The sequence below is a fragment of the Hemitrygon akajei genome, unplaced genomic scaffold, assembly GCF_048418815.1.
Source record: "Hemitrygon akajei unplaced genomic scaffold, sHemAka1.3 Scf000034, whole genome shotgun sequence".
Classification (NCBI taxonomy): Eukaryota; Metazoa; Chordata; class Chondrichthyes; order Myliobatiformes; family Dasyatidae; genus Hemitrygon; species Hemitrygon akajei.
Genome location: NW_027331920.1, coordinates 14307407 through 14323165, shown reverse-complemented (window position 1 = coordinate 14323165; position 15759 = coordinate 14307407). Strand labels below are relative to the sequence as shown.

The window sequence follows — 15759 nt, the reverse complement described above, 5'->3', positions numbered from 1 at the left end:
TTTCAGATCTATCCCCTTACGTTTAATTAATTTGTGACGAGATGCATTTTTATCTCACTGCATTGTTTTTTGTTTAATAAACAACAATTGACTTTGGTTCCTGCTTAGTTCTCCACTACCTGATAACATACAAGCATAAATGCAAATTAGAAGCAGGAGTAAGATACTTGGGTCTTCTCTGCCAGTTATTAATGTTAACGGTGGTACAGATGTAACCTCAATTTTCCATTCTCCATCGCTCTGTTGTTTATTATAAATGTAATTTTGGCTTAAAGTTATTCAGAGACTGTTGAACATCCTTAGATGAAGGAAGTTCCAGGGAACAACAACTCTCTGAAAGAGAAAAACTTTGTCTAATTAATTTCAAATGAATAACCTTCATACAGCAACCTGAGTTATGAAATGCAATGTCATTTCCACATTTACTCTGTCATCTCCTCTCTCGCTTCTAAATCCAAAAGATACAAGTCTAGATTGTCCAGCATTCCCCATAAGACAATCTGCCCATTCCATTCAATAGCCCAGTAAACCTACTCTGAACTACTGCTAAAAAAAAAGAGAATAAATGCAGTAACAGAAATGATGAAAGGGAGCTGAGCTTCATTTGTCACAAGTACATCGGAACATTGAATGACAGTGAAACGCGTTGTTTGAGTCAATGACCGACACAGCCCGTAGATGAGCTGTGGGCACCGAACCAGTGCTGCCATGTTTCCAGCGCCAACATAACATGCCCACAGTTTACTAACCCGAACCCGTCTGTCTTTTGGAATGTGGGAGGAAACCGGGTCATCCAGAGGAAACCCATGTCCTCACGGAGAGAACAGCGGCATGAATTGTAACCCAGGCTTCCGATTGCTGGAGCTGTGAAGTGTGAAGGTAACTGTGATATTACCATGCTCCCCGGGATTGCATCCTTCTCTTTGGCAATCGTCTCCGAGAAAACCAAAGTATTCTTAAACACTGGTGACACAATTACAGTTTCAGAATGGATATCATCTTGTTGCTAAGGAAACTTAATTTGCCCTTTGCAATGAGTATATTTTGCTGAAACCTTAACTCATGCCTTGCTTCTCACTGAGTTTGACTGTCCCAATGTATTTCTGGGTGGACATTGTTCTTTCATCTCGTCTGCAGGAACATCATCGAGTTCACACTGGGGAGAAGCCGTTCACCTGCTCAGACTGTGGGAAGGGATTCAGACACTTATTCATTCTGAGGAAGCTGGAGAGAGGCCATTCACCTGTTCTGTTTGTCAGAAAGTAGTCATTCAAACATCCCACCTACAGGAAAACCAGTCAGTTCACACTGGGAAGAGGCTGTTCACCTGATCTGAATGTGGGAATAGATTCAATCAGTCATCCAATCTTGTCATGCACAAGCGACTTCACACTGGGGAAACATTTTAAATCAGCTGCATCCTGGATATTTCTCCATCACAGTTACTGAATCCAGAAGCAAGTTCAAAATTGACTGTTGGTGCCGAACTCAGCAAATATTGCAGCTGTTTATCACGCCCAGAAACTTATACAACAGCAAGGCTGTGACTCTGAGGCTTTATAAGGCACTGGTGAGGCCTCGCCTTGCGAATTGTGAACAGTTTTGGGCAGCACATCTTATAAAAAATGTTCTGGCATTGGAAAGATTCCAGCAGGAGCTTCACAAAGATGATTCCAGGAGTGAAAGGGTTATTATACGAGGGACGTTTGATGGCTCTGGGACATTACTCGCGGGAATTCAGAAGGATGAGGGGGATACCATTGAAACTTCTCGAATGTTCAATGCCCCAGACAGAGTAGATGTGGAAAGGTTGTTTACCATGGTGGGACAACAGGGCTCAGCCCCAGGATAGAGGAGCGCCCTTTCAAAACAGGGCTGTGGAGTGTTTTTTTTTTAGTCAAAGGGTGGCGAATTTGTTGCCAGATGCAGCTGTGGAGGCCAGAGCGTTGGGTCTGTTTAAGGTAAAGGTTGATACGTTCGATGTTAGACATGGCATCAAAGGTTACGGGGAGAAGGCCGGAAACTGTGGTTGAGGAGGAGAAAGAAAAGGAACAGCCATGATTTAACGGGGGACCAGACTCGATGGGCCTGATGGCCCAATTCTGCTCCTATGTCTTATGGTCTTATGAAAGGGCATCGGCCACCGTTAGGTAAGTTGCAAAGATTTTGAGGAAATTTTGCTGGAGGTCATATTGTAATAATATTGGAAAGGAAATTAAACTTACAGATGTTTGAGGAAAGATTAAGGCAATGGGGTGTTCGTAGGGAGCGGAATATTCCAATATTGATTGAAGAGGGTAAACTGATTGTACCTAAAAAAAAAGGAAGGTTTAGTTCCGGTTGTGTCACCTGCTGCGATTCATAATCAAGATAAATTGAGTAAACAGATTCAATAATACCGGGATGAGGTTGTCACTGAAAACTGGAGGTAAAGGAATGATCATTGAAGCTTCCAGTTGCTAAATAACACTTCATGTGTGTTACAATTAACATTAATAGACCGGCACCGGAATTGATCTTCTCAGCTCAAACCCTTGAAGAAGTGTTGCTGGTCGGATTTCTCACCATGTGGATGGAAAATAAGCTGCCATAGAAGCAGCATATCACTAATATTATTGATAAATGCAAAGGAGCATTAAATACACTCAGGTGTCTTTGTGGATATTTCTGGGGTGCTGCACGAAAATATTTATTGACCATTTTGATTTGTGTCGTCAAATCTGTTATTGATAATGGCTGTGTGGTTGACGGATCAGCTTCATTCATCTTCAGTTTTAAAATGTTTGGATGTGATAAAGGCACAGGCTTTAAAATTGTGGTGCAGTAAGATCGTCCCCTGTTTCGGATTTACGGGTTGAAATCGGAAGTACCTTTTCAATTGCGGAGGTTGAAGTTGACACATTGAACGTGAGGGGGCGGAAAAATGATCATCCTGATAAAGGTGTGTTGGAGGACTGTTGGGAACATCACAATGAGAGTGTTTTTAGTTTTGGGCATCACGCTTGGAATATGGGTCAGTTAGATTATGCAGAATGCCCCACGGCAGCTTTCTCGGCAAACCCAACTTGTTTATTCAAATACATTTTCTTGATTTTAGGTTACTGGATTTAATAAAAAATCTAAGGATGTTAAGAAGTTGGTGTGGCTGCTTTTGTGCTCGAGTTATAGGTAACGATAAAGAAAATACCCACCAACCATTTAGCAGCATCTTCAGCGGAATGGGTTGCGATCATTTTCGGCCTTCAGTGGGTGGAGCAAATTTGTCCGTGTAAAGTTGTAATTTGTTCAGCTTCCTTTTCGGATTTGATGTGCCTTAAACAGGTCATTCCTGCAGTAGATCAGTTATAATATTGGAAACTCATCAAACTTTATTTCACGTACTGAGTATTGGTTTCCAGGTCTACATTGTACGGGTCCCTGCACATTGAGTGTTGAGGGGGATGAGCGGTTTGACCGTTCAGCGACAAAAGCAATTCAAATTTTACCTGTGGATTTAGACCGTTCGCGAAGCAAATCAGAAGCTAAGCGATTTATTTGTGTGGATTTGTCTAGATGTTTGGGGGCATGTCGACAAATATGGTCTGTACACTGACTTGGCGTCTCATCGTGGCCGATGTGAGAAGAACCCTGTGCAGGGTCAACCCACGGAAGGCTGATGGACCAGACAGCATCCCAGGTAGAGTGCTCAGAGGATGTGCAGTCCAGCTGGGAGATGTTCTCGCTGACATCTTCAACATCTCCCTGAGCAGCGCCACCGTTCCAACGTGCTTCAAGGCCGCCACCATCGTCCCCGTGCCGAAGAAGTCTTCAGTGTCCTGCCTAAATGACTACCGTACCGTTGCACTTACATCCATCATCATGAAGTGTTTCGAGAGGCTCGTCATGAGGCATATCAAGGCCCTGCTGCCTCCCTCACTGGACCCCCTGCAGTTTGCGTACCGTCCCAACCGCTCAACAGACGACGCCATTGACATCATCCTCCACCTGGACAAAAAAAAAGACACATACGTTCGGATGCTGTTCATAGACATCAGTTCAGCATTCAACGCAATCATCCCTCAGAAACTGATTGGAAAGCTGAGCCTACTGGGTCAGAACACCTCCCTCTGCAACTGGATACTAGACTTCCTTACTGGGAGACCTCAGTCAGTCCGCATCGGGAACAGCATCTCCAACATCATCACACTGAGCACGGGGGTCCCCCCAGGGCTGCGTGCTCAGTCCACTGCTGTTCACTCTGCCGACCCACGACTGTACTGCAACACACAGCTCGAACCATATCATCAAGTTCGCCGATGACACCACCGTGGTGTGTCTCATCAGCAAGAACGACGAGTCAGCTTACAGAGAGGAGATGCAGCAGCTGACGGACTAGTGCAGAGCCAACAACCTGTCTCTGAATGTGAACAAAACAAAAGAGGTGGTTGTTGCCTTCAGGAGGGCACGGAGCGACCACTCCCCGCTGAACATCGACGGCTCCTCGGTAGAGATCGTAAAGAGCACCAAATTTCATGGTGTTCACCTGGCGGAGAATCTCACCTGGTCCCTCAACACTAGCTCCATAGCAAAGAAAGCCCAGCAGCGTCTCTACTTTCTGCGAAGGCTGAGGAAAGTCCATCTCCCACCCCCCATCCTCATCACATTCTACAGGGGTTGTATTGAGAGCATCCTGAGCAGCTGCATCACTACCTGGTTCGGAAATTGCACCATCCCGGAGCGCAGGACTCTGCAGCGGATAGTGAGGTCAGCTGAGAAGATCATCGGGGTCTCTCTAACCGCCATTACCGACATTTACACTACACGCTGCATCCGCAAAGCAAACAGCATTATGAAGGACCCCACGCACCCCTCATACAAACTCTTCTCCCTCCTGCCGTCTGGGAAAAGGCACCGAAGCATTTGGGCTCTCACGAACAGACTATGTAACAGTTTCTTCCCCCAAGCTATCAGACTCCTCAATACCCAAAGCCTGGACTGACGCCTTATTGCCCTATTGTCCTGTTTATTACTTATTGTAATGCCTTCACTGTTTTGTGCACTTCATGCAGTCCTGGGGTAAGTCTGTAGTCTAGTGTAGCTTCTTTTTTCCTGTGTTTTTTTTTTTACCGTAGTTCAGTCTAGTTTTTGTACTGTGTCATGTAACACCATGGCCCTGAAAAAAACGTTGTCTCATGTTTACTATGTAATGTACCAGCAGATATGGTCGAAATGACAAAAAAAAAGTGACCTGACTTGACTTGACTTGAGATTAGTGGGTCACACAGATTTGTGGGGTGACGACAGATATAACGGCGCACACAGATTCGTGGTGTGACGACAGATATGACGGTGCACACAGATTTGGGCGAGTCGCGGATTTGGGGATGCACATGGATTTTCGGGGTGTCGATGGATTTGGGGCGTGACGAATCTCAAGGTTGTTTCATTTGAAAATACTTTAATAATAAATGCACTGTAAACATTGAATTTTGTTCCTGCTATTTTGTAAGGTGGAGACAGCCATTTTGTGAACTGTTTGAAATGCATCCTACTCTGGGATAATCTGATTGGAATGTAGAAGTTTCTGCGGGCTGGTTTGCGCCCAGCAAGGGGGTGCATGAGCACACGGTGAGCAGTCAGGCTCCGAGGAGTCGGTAGAACAGAGGAATCTGGGAACACAGATTCATAATTAGTTCAAAGTTGCGTTACGGGTCGAGAGGCTCGTACAGAAAGATTTAGGCACATTGGCCTTCATAAATCAAAGTATTGAGTACAGGAGATGGGATTATAATTTGAAGTTGTATAAGACGTTTATGAAGGCTAATCTGGAGTATTATGTGCAGTTTCTGTTACCTGCCTACAGGAAAAATATCAATAAAATTGAAAGAGTGCCGAGAATATTCACGTTTGCTGCCACCTGAGCTCAGAGTTGTAAGGAATAGTTAAATAGGTTAGGACATTAATCCCTGGAATTTAAGAAAATGATGTGAGATTTCATAGAGTTATACAGAATTATGAGTGGCATAGACAGGGTAAATGTAGGCAGGCATATTTCCTCCAATGCCGGGTGAGACTAGACTGGAGTTCGCAGTTTCAGAGTAAAAGAAGAAAGGGGAACCTGAGAAGGAATTTTTTCACTCAGAGGGTGTTGCTGGGGTCCGCGGAAGTGGTGGATGTGGCTTTGATTGCATGAAAGGGACGTTTGGATACGGGCACGGATTGAGGTCCATCTTTGAGGTGAGGTCACGGAACTCGGGAGAATACCAATCGGTACAGACTAAATAGCGGAAAAGGTCAATTTCATTTTTATAGTGCCCTCTGACTCCATATAATATGTAGATGAGGGGGAACTGGTTGGGTCCGTTCTCTGAGAAGGAAGTAGAATGTTTTAAAATGCTTTGATTGGGTATTGAAGTATATCGGTGCTGGGCATCCACGATCAAAATAAGGCGATCAGGGCAGGGATTTTAAAGTTGTCCAACAGTTCGCGAGCATGTGAAGTTCACGGAGAGACTTCAAGTATGAACACAAGTTTAGTCGGGCAGGGGCAGGTAGAGACAATGCGCCTACCCACACAAAGTCACGGAAACACATTCACATGCATTTACACACATAGACAGACGCAAAGACAGAGAAATATACAGAGACACAAACACAAAATACATGCACAGATGCAGAATAACATACAGTCACAGACACCCAAGTAAACAAAAATAGACACACACACACACACACACACACACACAACGACACTTTCACTTCGGACTCCCCAGGTCTCCACTGTGCTCTGTTTGTATTCAATATTCGATCGGTTTCAGTCTGATTTCTCTCTCATTTTTTTAAAACTCAATGAGTTCAGGCTCGGAGCCGTCAAACGCTCCTCACAGGTTCACTCTTTCATTGCTTGTTCTTCCTCCTCAAATGTATTTAGTGGAGACTGTCTGAGCTCTCCCCTCTTCTGAATTAAGCCCATGATATCGCTGTATTCCTTACAAACAATGCAATGCTATGTAGTTCCCTGAATGAGTGTGCACACATCCGTCTGGTGTCCTGAACGGTTTCTTCCAGACTAGCCGTGTGTTCTCAGTAGCCACACCGTCGCGACAAAGACAGAGCGCCGTCTGCGAGCTGGTCTGTGACCCAAACAGACACAGACACACGAAAAGACGGACAGACACACAGGTGGATACATCTGAACACTCAGAGATGAAGACACACATAGATACTTTAAAAACGAATTCATTTGGTACATTGAACGTTTTAAGATGGAGGTCGCTATTTTGTGAACTGTTGTAAATTACCCTTGCTCTAGGATAATCTAACTTGCCTGTGGGGATATCAGCGGGTTTCGGGTGCAGATTGACGTGCGGATGTGCGCAGAGTTCAGGTTGCATCAGTAACTTTGGGGGTGCACACTGATTTGTGGATGCTTGCTCGTTTGGAGGATGCACAGGGATTTGGGGTCGCACACAGATTGCGATGTGTCGGCGGATTTGGGTGTGTGATGAACCCGAAGATTGTTTCATTTATAGACACTTTAATAACAACTGCATTTGAACTGTGAGCTTGCTGTTTGATTTAAGGTGGAGAAAGCTACCGTGTGAATTGTTTGAGATGAGTCTTGTTCTGGGATAATCTAATGTGCATTTGGAGTTGTCGGCAGGTGTGGCGGTGCGCACGGATCTGGTGATGCACACGGATTCGGGGGAGACCACTGAGTCTGCGTTAGCATACGGGTTTGCGGGTTTCCGAAGATTTGAAAGTGCACACAGATTTGCAGATATGCGCAGATTTGAAAAACCCGGTGGATCTGGAGGTGTGACGAATCTCAAGGTTTCTTCATTGATACATACTTTAATAATTAATGCAACTTGAACCTTGACTTCTGTTCTTGCTGCTATTTGGGGTGGAGGAAGATATTTTGTGATCTGCTCGAAATAATTCCTGCTCTGCGATAATCTAATGTGCCTGTGAGGGTGCCGGCAGGTTCGGGGGTGCACACCGATTTGGGGCTGCAGACGGATTTGAGGATTGCGCTGATTTAGGGGTGTTTTGGCGAATGTAGGGGTGCACAGTGAATTGGTGATGTGAACAGAAATGGGGATTTATCAGTGGATATGGGGGTGTCAGTGGAGTTGGGGGCACCCATTGAAACGGGGTGAAGATGGATTTGGGGAGGTGCCCAAGTTTGGGGATGTCAGCGGATTTGGGGTTGCAAAGCTATCTTGATAGCTGTTGGATTTGGAGGTGTTCATGGATTTGGGGTGTGCACGCTTCTCTCGGTTCTATGTATGTGGAGGTATGGCGAATCTAAAAGTGGTTCATTTTTAGATACTTCAGTAATAAACGCATCTTAAATTATTAAGGTGGAACTGCTTAAAATGACTCCTCCTCTGGGATACTCTGATCTGCATGTGGGTGGTGTTGTCATAGGGTGGGCGTTGGGAGCGGACCCAAATGCAAGACGCAGACACTGAGCTACCAGCAACAGGACTAGGCGTGAGGAAGAAACAAGGAAAGTGAGGAAGAAAGGACGCTGGACATGACCCAGGCCCTGGACGAGACAAGGAGTCCGGGCCTGGGCAAGGACTTGACAAGGATAGCGAAACCAGGACATGGAACTGGGAACTGGGAGCCTTGGCTTAGACTCCGAGCCAGAGACTGGGCAAGGAACCAGAACCTGGGTCTTGACTGGGGGTCGGACTCCAGAACCAGGCGAGGGCAAGACGCGGCTACAGGACGAGGAATGCAACAGGACTGGACGTGAGAATCCTGGACAAGACAAGAGAACCCCAGCACCTGTTTGGGCAAAAGGTACTCCTGGGCTGGCCGAGTAACACGGACAAGACGAGAACACAAAGCCGTGGCTTGGACTCGACAATGTTCTTGGATGTGGCTAGGACTGGACGAGACCCCGAAGCCTTGACTTGGTCGAGGAAGAGACAGGAATGCAGAGTCTTGGTCGAGGGAGAGACAGGAACATTGACCTCAGAGCCCGGACCCCTCCTTGGATACAGGATGCAGGGCCGGGACTCATTACACAGCATGCAGTATACGACGAGATGGTTCCCAACACAAGGTACCAGCAGACGGCCGGATTTACCTAGCGAAGGCGTGGACACAGAGAGTTCCCAACACTAGATAGCGGCAAACGGCCGGACCTATCTAGCGAAGGCGTGGACACAGAGACAGTTCAAAACAGCGAAAGACAGTTCTTATCTTTCTCCAGTGGTTGAACTTATCAGCGGTGAAGGCAAGGCTCCAGGCGAGGCGAGGCAAGGCAAGGTAAGGGAAGGCTCCTGGCGAGGCGAGGCAAGGCAAGGCTCCAAGCGAGGAGAGGCGAGGCAAGGCAAGGTAAGGCAAGGTTCCAGACGAGGCAAGGCAAGGCAAGGCTCCAGGCGAGGGGAGGCAAGGCAAGGTTCCAGGCGAGGCAAGGCAAGGTTCCAGGCGAGGCAAGGCGAGGCAAGGCAAGGTTCCAGGCGAGGCAGGACGAGGCAAGGCAAAGTTCCAGGCGAGGCGAGGCGGGGCAAGGTTCCAGGCGAGGCGAGGCGGTACAAGGCTCCAGGCGAGGCGAGGCAAGGGGAGGTTCCAGGCGAGGCGACGCGAGGCAAGGTTCCAGGCGAGGCGAGGCAAGGTGAGGCAAGGCAAGGCTCCAGGTGAGGCGAGGCAAGGCAAGTTTCCAGGCGAAGCGAGGCGAAGCAAAGTTCCAGGCGAGGCGAGGCGAGGCAAGGTTCCAGGCGAGGCGAGGCAAGGCGAGATTCCAGGCGAGGCGAGGCGAGGCAAGGTTCCAGGCGAGGCGAGGCAAGGGGAGGTTCCAGGCGAGGCGACGCGAGGCAAGGTTCCAGGCGAGGCGAGGCAAGGCGAGATTCCAGGCGAGGCGAGGCGAGGCAAGGTTCCAGGCGAGGCGAGGCAAGGCAAGTTTCCAGGCGAAGCGAGGCGAGGCAAAGTTCCAGGCGAGGCGAGGCGAGGCAAGGTTCCAGGCGAGGCGAGGCAAGGCGAGATTCCAGGCGAGGCGAGGCGAGGCAAGGTTCCAGGCGAGGCGAGGCAAGGCAAGGTTCCAGGCGAGGCGAGGCGAGGCAAGGCTCCAGGCGAGGCAAGGCAAGGTAAGGCAAGGTTCCAGACGAGGCAAGGCAAGGCAAGGCTCCAGGCGAGGGGAGGCAAGGCAAGGTTCCAGGCGAGGCAAGGCAAGGTTCCAGGCGAGGCAAGGCGAGGCAAGGCAAGGTTCCAGACGAGGCAAGGCGAGGCAAGGCAAGGTTCCAGGCGAGGCAGGACGAGGCAAGGCAAAGTTCCAGGCGAGGAGAGGCGGGACAAGGTTCCAGGGGAGGCGAGGCGGGACAAGGTTCCAGGCGAGGCGAGGCAAGGGGAGGTTCCAGGCGAGGCGACGCGAGGCAAGGTTCCAGGCGAGGCGAGGCAAGGTGAGGCGAGGCAAGGCTCCAGGTGAGGCGAGGCAAGGCAAGTTTCCAGGCGAAGCGAGGCGAGGCAAAGTTCCAGGCGAGGCGAGGCGAGGCAAGGTTCCAGGCGAGGCGAGGCAAGGCGAGATTCCAGGCGAGGCGAGGCGAGGCAAGGTTCCAGGCGAGGCGAGGCAAGGGGAGGTTCCAGGCGAGGCGACGCGAGGCAAGTTTCCAGGCGAGGCGAGGCAAGGTGAGGCAAGGCAAGGTTCCAGGCGAGGCGAGGCAAGGCGAGATTCCAGGCGAGGCGAGGCGAGGCAAGGTTCCAGGCGAGGCGAGGCAAGGCAAGTTTCCAGGCGAAGCGAGGCGAGGCGAGATTCCAGGCGAGGCGAGGCGAGGCAAGGTTCCAGGCGAGGCGAGGCAAGGCGAGATTCCAGGCGAGGCGAGGCGAGGCAAGGTTCCAGGCGAGGCGAGGCGAGGCAAGGTTCCAGGCGAGGCGAGGCAAGGCGAGATTCCAGGCGAGGCGAGGCGAGGCAAGGTTCCAGGCGAGGCGAGGCAAGGCAAGGTTCCAGGCGAGGCGAGGCGAGGCAAGGTTCAAGGCGAGGCAAGGCAAGGCAAGGTTCAAGGCGAGGCAAGGCAAGGCAATGTTCCAGGCGAGGCGAGGCGGGGCAAGGTTCAAGGCGAGGCATGGCAAGGCAAGTCTCCACTTGGAAGGTGTATGGAAGGGATACAGACGGGGGTTAGGACAGGAACAATCCAGCTGGTTTGAGACCAGCCCAAACGAGAATCAGCTGCCTCAATAGAAACTGAGGAAAACCGGAAAATCTGGTATAAGGAACCTGGACCAGACCGTGAACCGTAATGCGGATTTCACGGACCTGACCATGACAGGTGTTTAACGTGTACACGAAATTGAGGTGCACACAGATTTACCGACGCATACGGATTTGGGGAATTGCGCTAATTTAGGCCGCTATTTTGTGAAGTGTTTGAAATGATTCCTGCTCTGGAATGGTGTAATGTGGAGGTCTATGCACGGATTTTGGTTGCGTCCGGATGTAAGTATGTGCGCAGAATTCGGGGTTTGTCGGTGAATTTGAGGGCACATGCAGGTTTGGCGGTGCATGCGGATTTGCAGATGTACGCAGATTTAGGGGTATGTCAATGAATGTGTGAGTACACTGGGAATTGGGGTGTGCGGATTTACAGATGTACACAGATTTAGGGGTAAGTCAATGAATGTGTGAGTGCACTGGGAATTGTGGTGTGCGGATTTACAGATGTACGCAGATTTAGGGGTAAGTCAATGAATGTGTGAGTACACTGGGAATTGGGGTGTGCGGATTTACAGATGTACGCAGATTTAGGGGTATGTCAATGAATGTGTGAGTACACTGGGAATTGGGGTGTGCGGATTTGCAGATGTACGCAGATTTAGTGGTATGTCAATGAATGTGTGAGTTCACTGGGAATTGGGGTGTCCGTTTCTTGGCGGTGGACACTGGTTTGAGGGTTGAATGCGGGTTTGCCGGTGAGCACAGGTCTCTGGGTGAAGTCTGATTTACAGATATGTGCAGAGTTGGGTGTGTTTGCAGATTCTGAGGTGAAAGTGACTTCGGGGAGCCGGTGGATTTGTAGGTGAGCCGAATCGCAAGTTTATCCTGTTTATACAGATTTTAATGCAATATGATCTTTGACCCCCGTCCTCGTTTTATTTTATATGGACATAGCCATTTTGTGAGCTGTTTGAAATGATGTTGCGGTGGGATAATTTAATGTGCATGTGGGAGGTTCAGCGGGTTTGGGTTTCACACGCATATGGAGGTGTAGACGGGTTTGGGAATATGCGCTGATTTAGGGGTGTTTCAGAGAACATGGGGTGCACAGGGATTTGGGGATGTGCACAGAAATGGCTTTTTTACGCGAATATTGGTGCGCGCAGAGATTCTGGAATGTCTGCGGATTTGAGGGTGCACACGGATTTTGGGGAATCGGTGGTTCTGGAGCATGCTCATGGATTTGGGAGTGTGCACGCATTTCAGGCTTCTCAGGATATGGAGATGTGGTGAATCTCAGGATTGTTCCATTTGTACATACATTAGTAATAAATGCAGTTTCAATGCTGACCTCTGTGTCTGACAAATAGTTCCCTTGAAGTACATCTTTACATTGGAAGCACATTTAATTGATGAAACATCTCAGAAGGTTCAATCAAAGTTTTTTGTGACAAGCTATCTCCCACAAATGTTCTAAATATTAAATCATTAATTTCATCACAATCTGACACCGCGGGGATTTCGCCTGTCTGACGTAATCGGTTTGTAAATAATTTAAAAACGTTTATTTTTAAATATCTGGAAATCAGTCCCCGTGGAGCCGCTGAATTGTATTTAAAAACCCCAGGCATGTGCTGCCTCAACAGTTCATTCCGAGAGATCGCCTGGAGCACAAAGGGACACATCCCTGGACAGAGAAAATGGCTGAAATGTTGGATAGGTACAAGCGTGTGGAGAGAATATTGTACGTGTTGATTGCTGTCGTTGGAGTTCCCGGTGAGCGAGCTGAAGAATTCATACTTGCTGTTTCTGTGCGTTAACCGGCGTGAAGCTATCTATGATCATTTGACAAGCTTCTATCTTGATGATTATTGCAAAAATATCCGTCCGAGATATCGGTCCTTTCAGTTCAACACTCTGATATTTTTCATACTTCATGACAAGCGGAACTAAACTTCTGTCTCCCCCCTAACTAATGGGATCGACTCTAATTCATTTCCTTGAATGGGACCTTGTCCGGAGTTGCTCCAGGGCGGGGAACAAGCACCTCACCTGGGAGGATTTAAATGGGACCTTCTCCAGAGTTGTCCCAGCGTTGAGGGCAGGAGAGTCTCCGGGAAGGTGTGATTGGTAGAGTATTAATGGGAATTTGTCGAGATTTTTCCCGGTGTTGGGACAGGCAGCTCGCTGGGAAGGTGCGCCTGGGAAGGGTTTACATTGCAAAGTAAACTTTTTCTCAGTTATTGATCAGAGTGAACCCCTGGTCCTGTGGTTTTATGTCTCCCTCTGAAGTCTGTCACAGTCTGTTGGTCAATAACTGGGTCTGATCACCTGCACCCGTGTCCGCGGACCTGCTGCTGTGCATTATCGGACTGAACTGCGCTGTAGATTTAATCCATTAAAGGAACCACGCAGTCTCAGGTCACTAACTTGTTCCTGCTTTCCCCCTGAGACCCGTCGTCAATCGGGGCACCACCTCGTCCTGATGAAGGACCTCGGTCCGAAACGGCGGTTTGTTGAAGGGGTGGCTGGGAGGGTTTTAATGGGAATTTATCCAGATCTGTTCCAGTACTGGGGATAGGCAGCTTTCCAGGAAGGGGTGACGGGAGGGTTTTAATGGGAATTTATCCAGATCTGTTCCAGTACTGGGGATAGGCAGCTTTCCAGGAAGGGGTGACGGGAGGGTTTTAATGGGAATTTATCCAGATCTGTTCCAGTACTGGGGACAGGCAGCTTTCCAGGAAGGGGTGGCTGGGAGGGTTTTAATGGGAATTTTTCCAGATCTGTTCCAGTACTGGGGATAGGCAGCTTTCCAGGAAGGGGTGACTGGGAGGGTTTTAATGAGAATTTGTCCGGATCTGTTCCAGTACTGGGGACAGGCAGCTTTTCAGGAAGGGGTGACTGGGAGGCGTTTACATTGTAAAACTCTCTGTTTTTCAGTAATTGATCAGAGAGAATCCCTGGTCCTGTGTTTCACGTCTGCCTGTGGAGACTCTCACAGTCGGATTCCACTGTCTGTTGGTCAAATATTGTGACCGATCAGCCGAACCAATCTGCTGACGTGTGTTATTGATCTGACCTGTACGGAGCCGCTCAGCCTCAGGTTGACAAGTTGTTCCTGCTTCCCCTCTGAGACCCGTCGTAAATCCGTGCACTGCTTCGCCCTCAATAAGGATCTGGCCCGAAAGGACAGTTTGTACAATTCCACGGATGCAGCCTGAACAGCTGAGTCCCTCCAGTATTTTATGTGCGTTGCCCCCGTCTGTGTCCATTCTCGGCCGCATCAGATGCTGAGTTTCCAGAGGCCTGGTCGATCAGTGAAACCGGCCCCATTAGCGACTGGAAACGGCATGATCGTTGTTGTTCATCCAGCTCGTTTTTATCGCCGATCATTGTTCACGCATCGTCTTATCCCAAAAAAACTGAGAAAAGCAGGTGACCCGTGTCTGATGTCGTAGACAGATAGCACTCCTGATCTTTACTTGAAACCAGATCCGCTGTTAATTACCGCAGAATATATGTTCAGTGATGCCCAGTGTCTGTTCTCTCTTTCTCTCTCTCTCTCTCCAGTGAATTTAGTGGCGATGTTGATCTTGTCCCGGGGAAAGTGCGGCCTCTCTACCTGCACCACTCGCTACCTGGTGGCCATGGCAGGGGCCGATTTATTGGCCGTTGTCACCAACGTAATTTTGAATCGAATCAGAACATTTTACTTCCGGTGGAGTTTTCTGAATATTACCCCAGTGTGCAGTGTTACTGAGGTACTGATGTTGACAGCCACAGACTGTTCTGTCTGGTTCACCGTCACTTTCACCTTTGATCGGTTTGTCGCCATTTGCTGCCAGAAGCTGAAAACAAAATATTGCACCGGGAAAACTGCGGCTGTGGTTCTAACAACAACCGGCGTACTGTTCAGTCTGAAAAACGTTCCCCGATATTTCACTCGGGAACCCTGGATGATTATCGACAATGTTCAGTGGTTCTGTAGACCCGTGGACAATTATCTCACTGACCTCGGGTGGGTGGGATATGACTGGCTCAATACGGTTTTAACTCCATCTCTCCCTTTCGCTGGGATCCTGCTGCTCAACACTCTGACAGTCAGGCACATTTTAGTGGCAAGTCAGGTCCGTAAGGGGCTGAAGGGTCAGAGCAAGGGGGAGAACCGCAGTGACCCGGAGATGGAGAGCAGGAGGAGGTCTGTGATTTTACTCTTCACCATCTCCGGCAGCTTCATCCTCCTGTGGATGACGAACGTTGTAAATGTCATATATTATCAGGTCTTAGGATACGATTTCAGTGATTCTGAATGGATCTTTTACTACGTCGGTGTTTTGCTGAAGAATTTTAGCTGCTGTACAAACACATTTATTTACGCGGTGACTCAGTCGAAATTCAGGGAGCAGGCGATCAGCGCGGTGAAATATCCGGTCACCTCGGTGCTTCAGTTCAGTCATAAAGATTCGTGTTAGAACCATAGAAACATAAAACATTACAGCACAGTGTTACGTGCCCCGTAACTGGGTGTCTAACCAGCAGAAACAGAAGAATCCGTTGGAGTCTGGTGGTACTATTTCAAACGTGTTTATTAGTAAAATAAGCAAAACAATATCAAT

At 48.7% G+C, this 15759-nt stretch overlaps 1 protein-coding gene across 1 annotated transcript in view; it reads right to left on the bottom strand.

Moving 5' to 3' along the window:
* Positions 1–3951: 3951 nt before the first annotated feature.
* LOC140720009 (uncharacterized) overlaps positions 3952–15759 on the bottom strand; it is a 37488-nt gene continuing 25680 nt past the window's right edge. The window contains exon 2 of the mRNA XM_073034913.1: positions 3952–3984. Within this exon, the coding sequence (XP_072891014.1) occupies positions 3952–3984 (33 nt within the window). The remainder of the gene's footprint in view (positions 3985–15759) is intronic.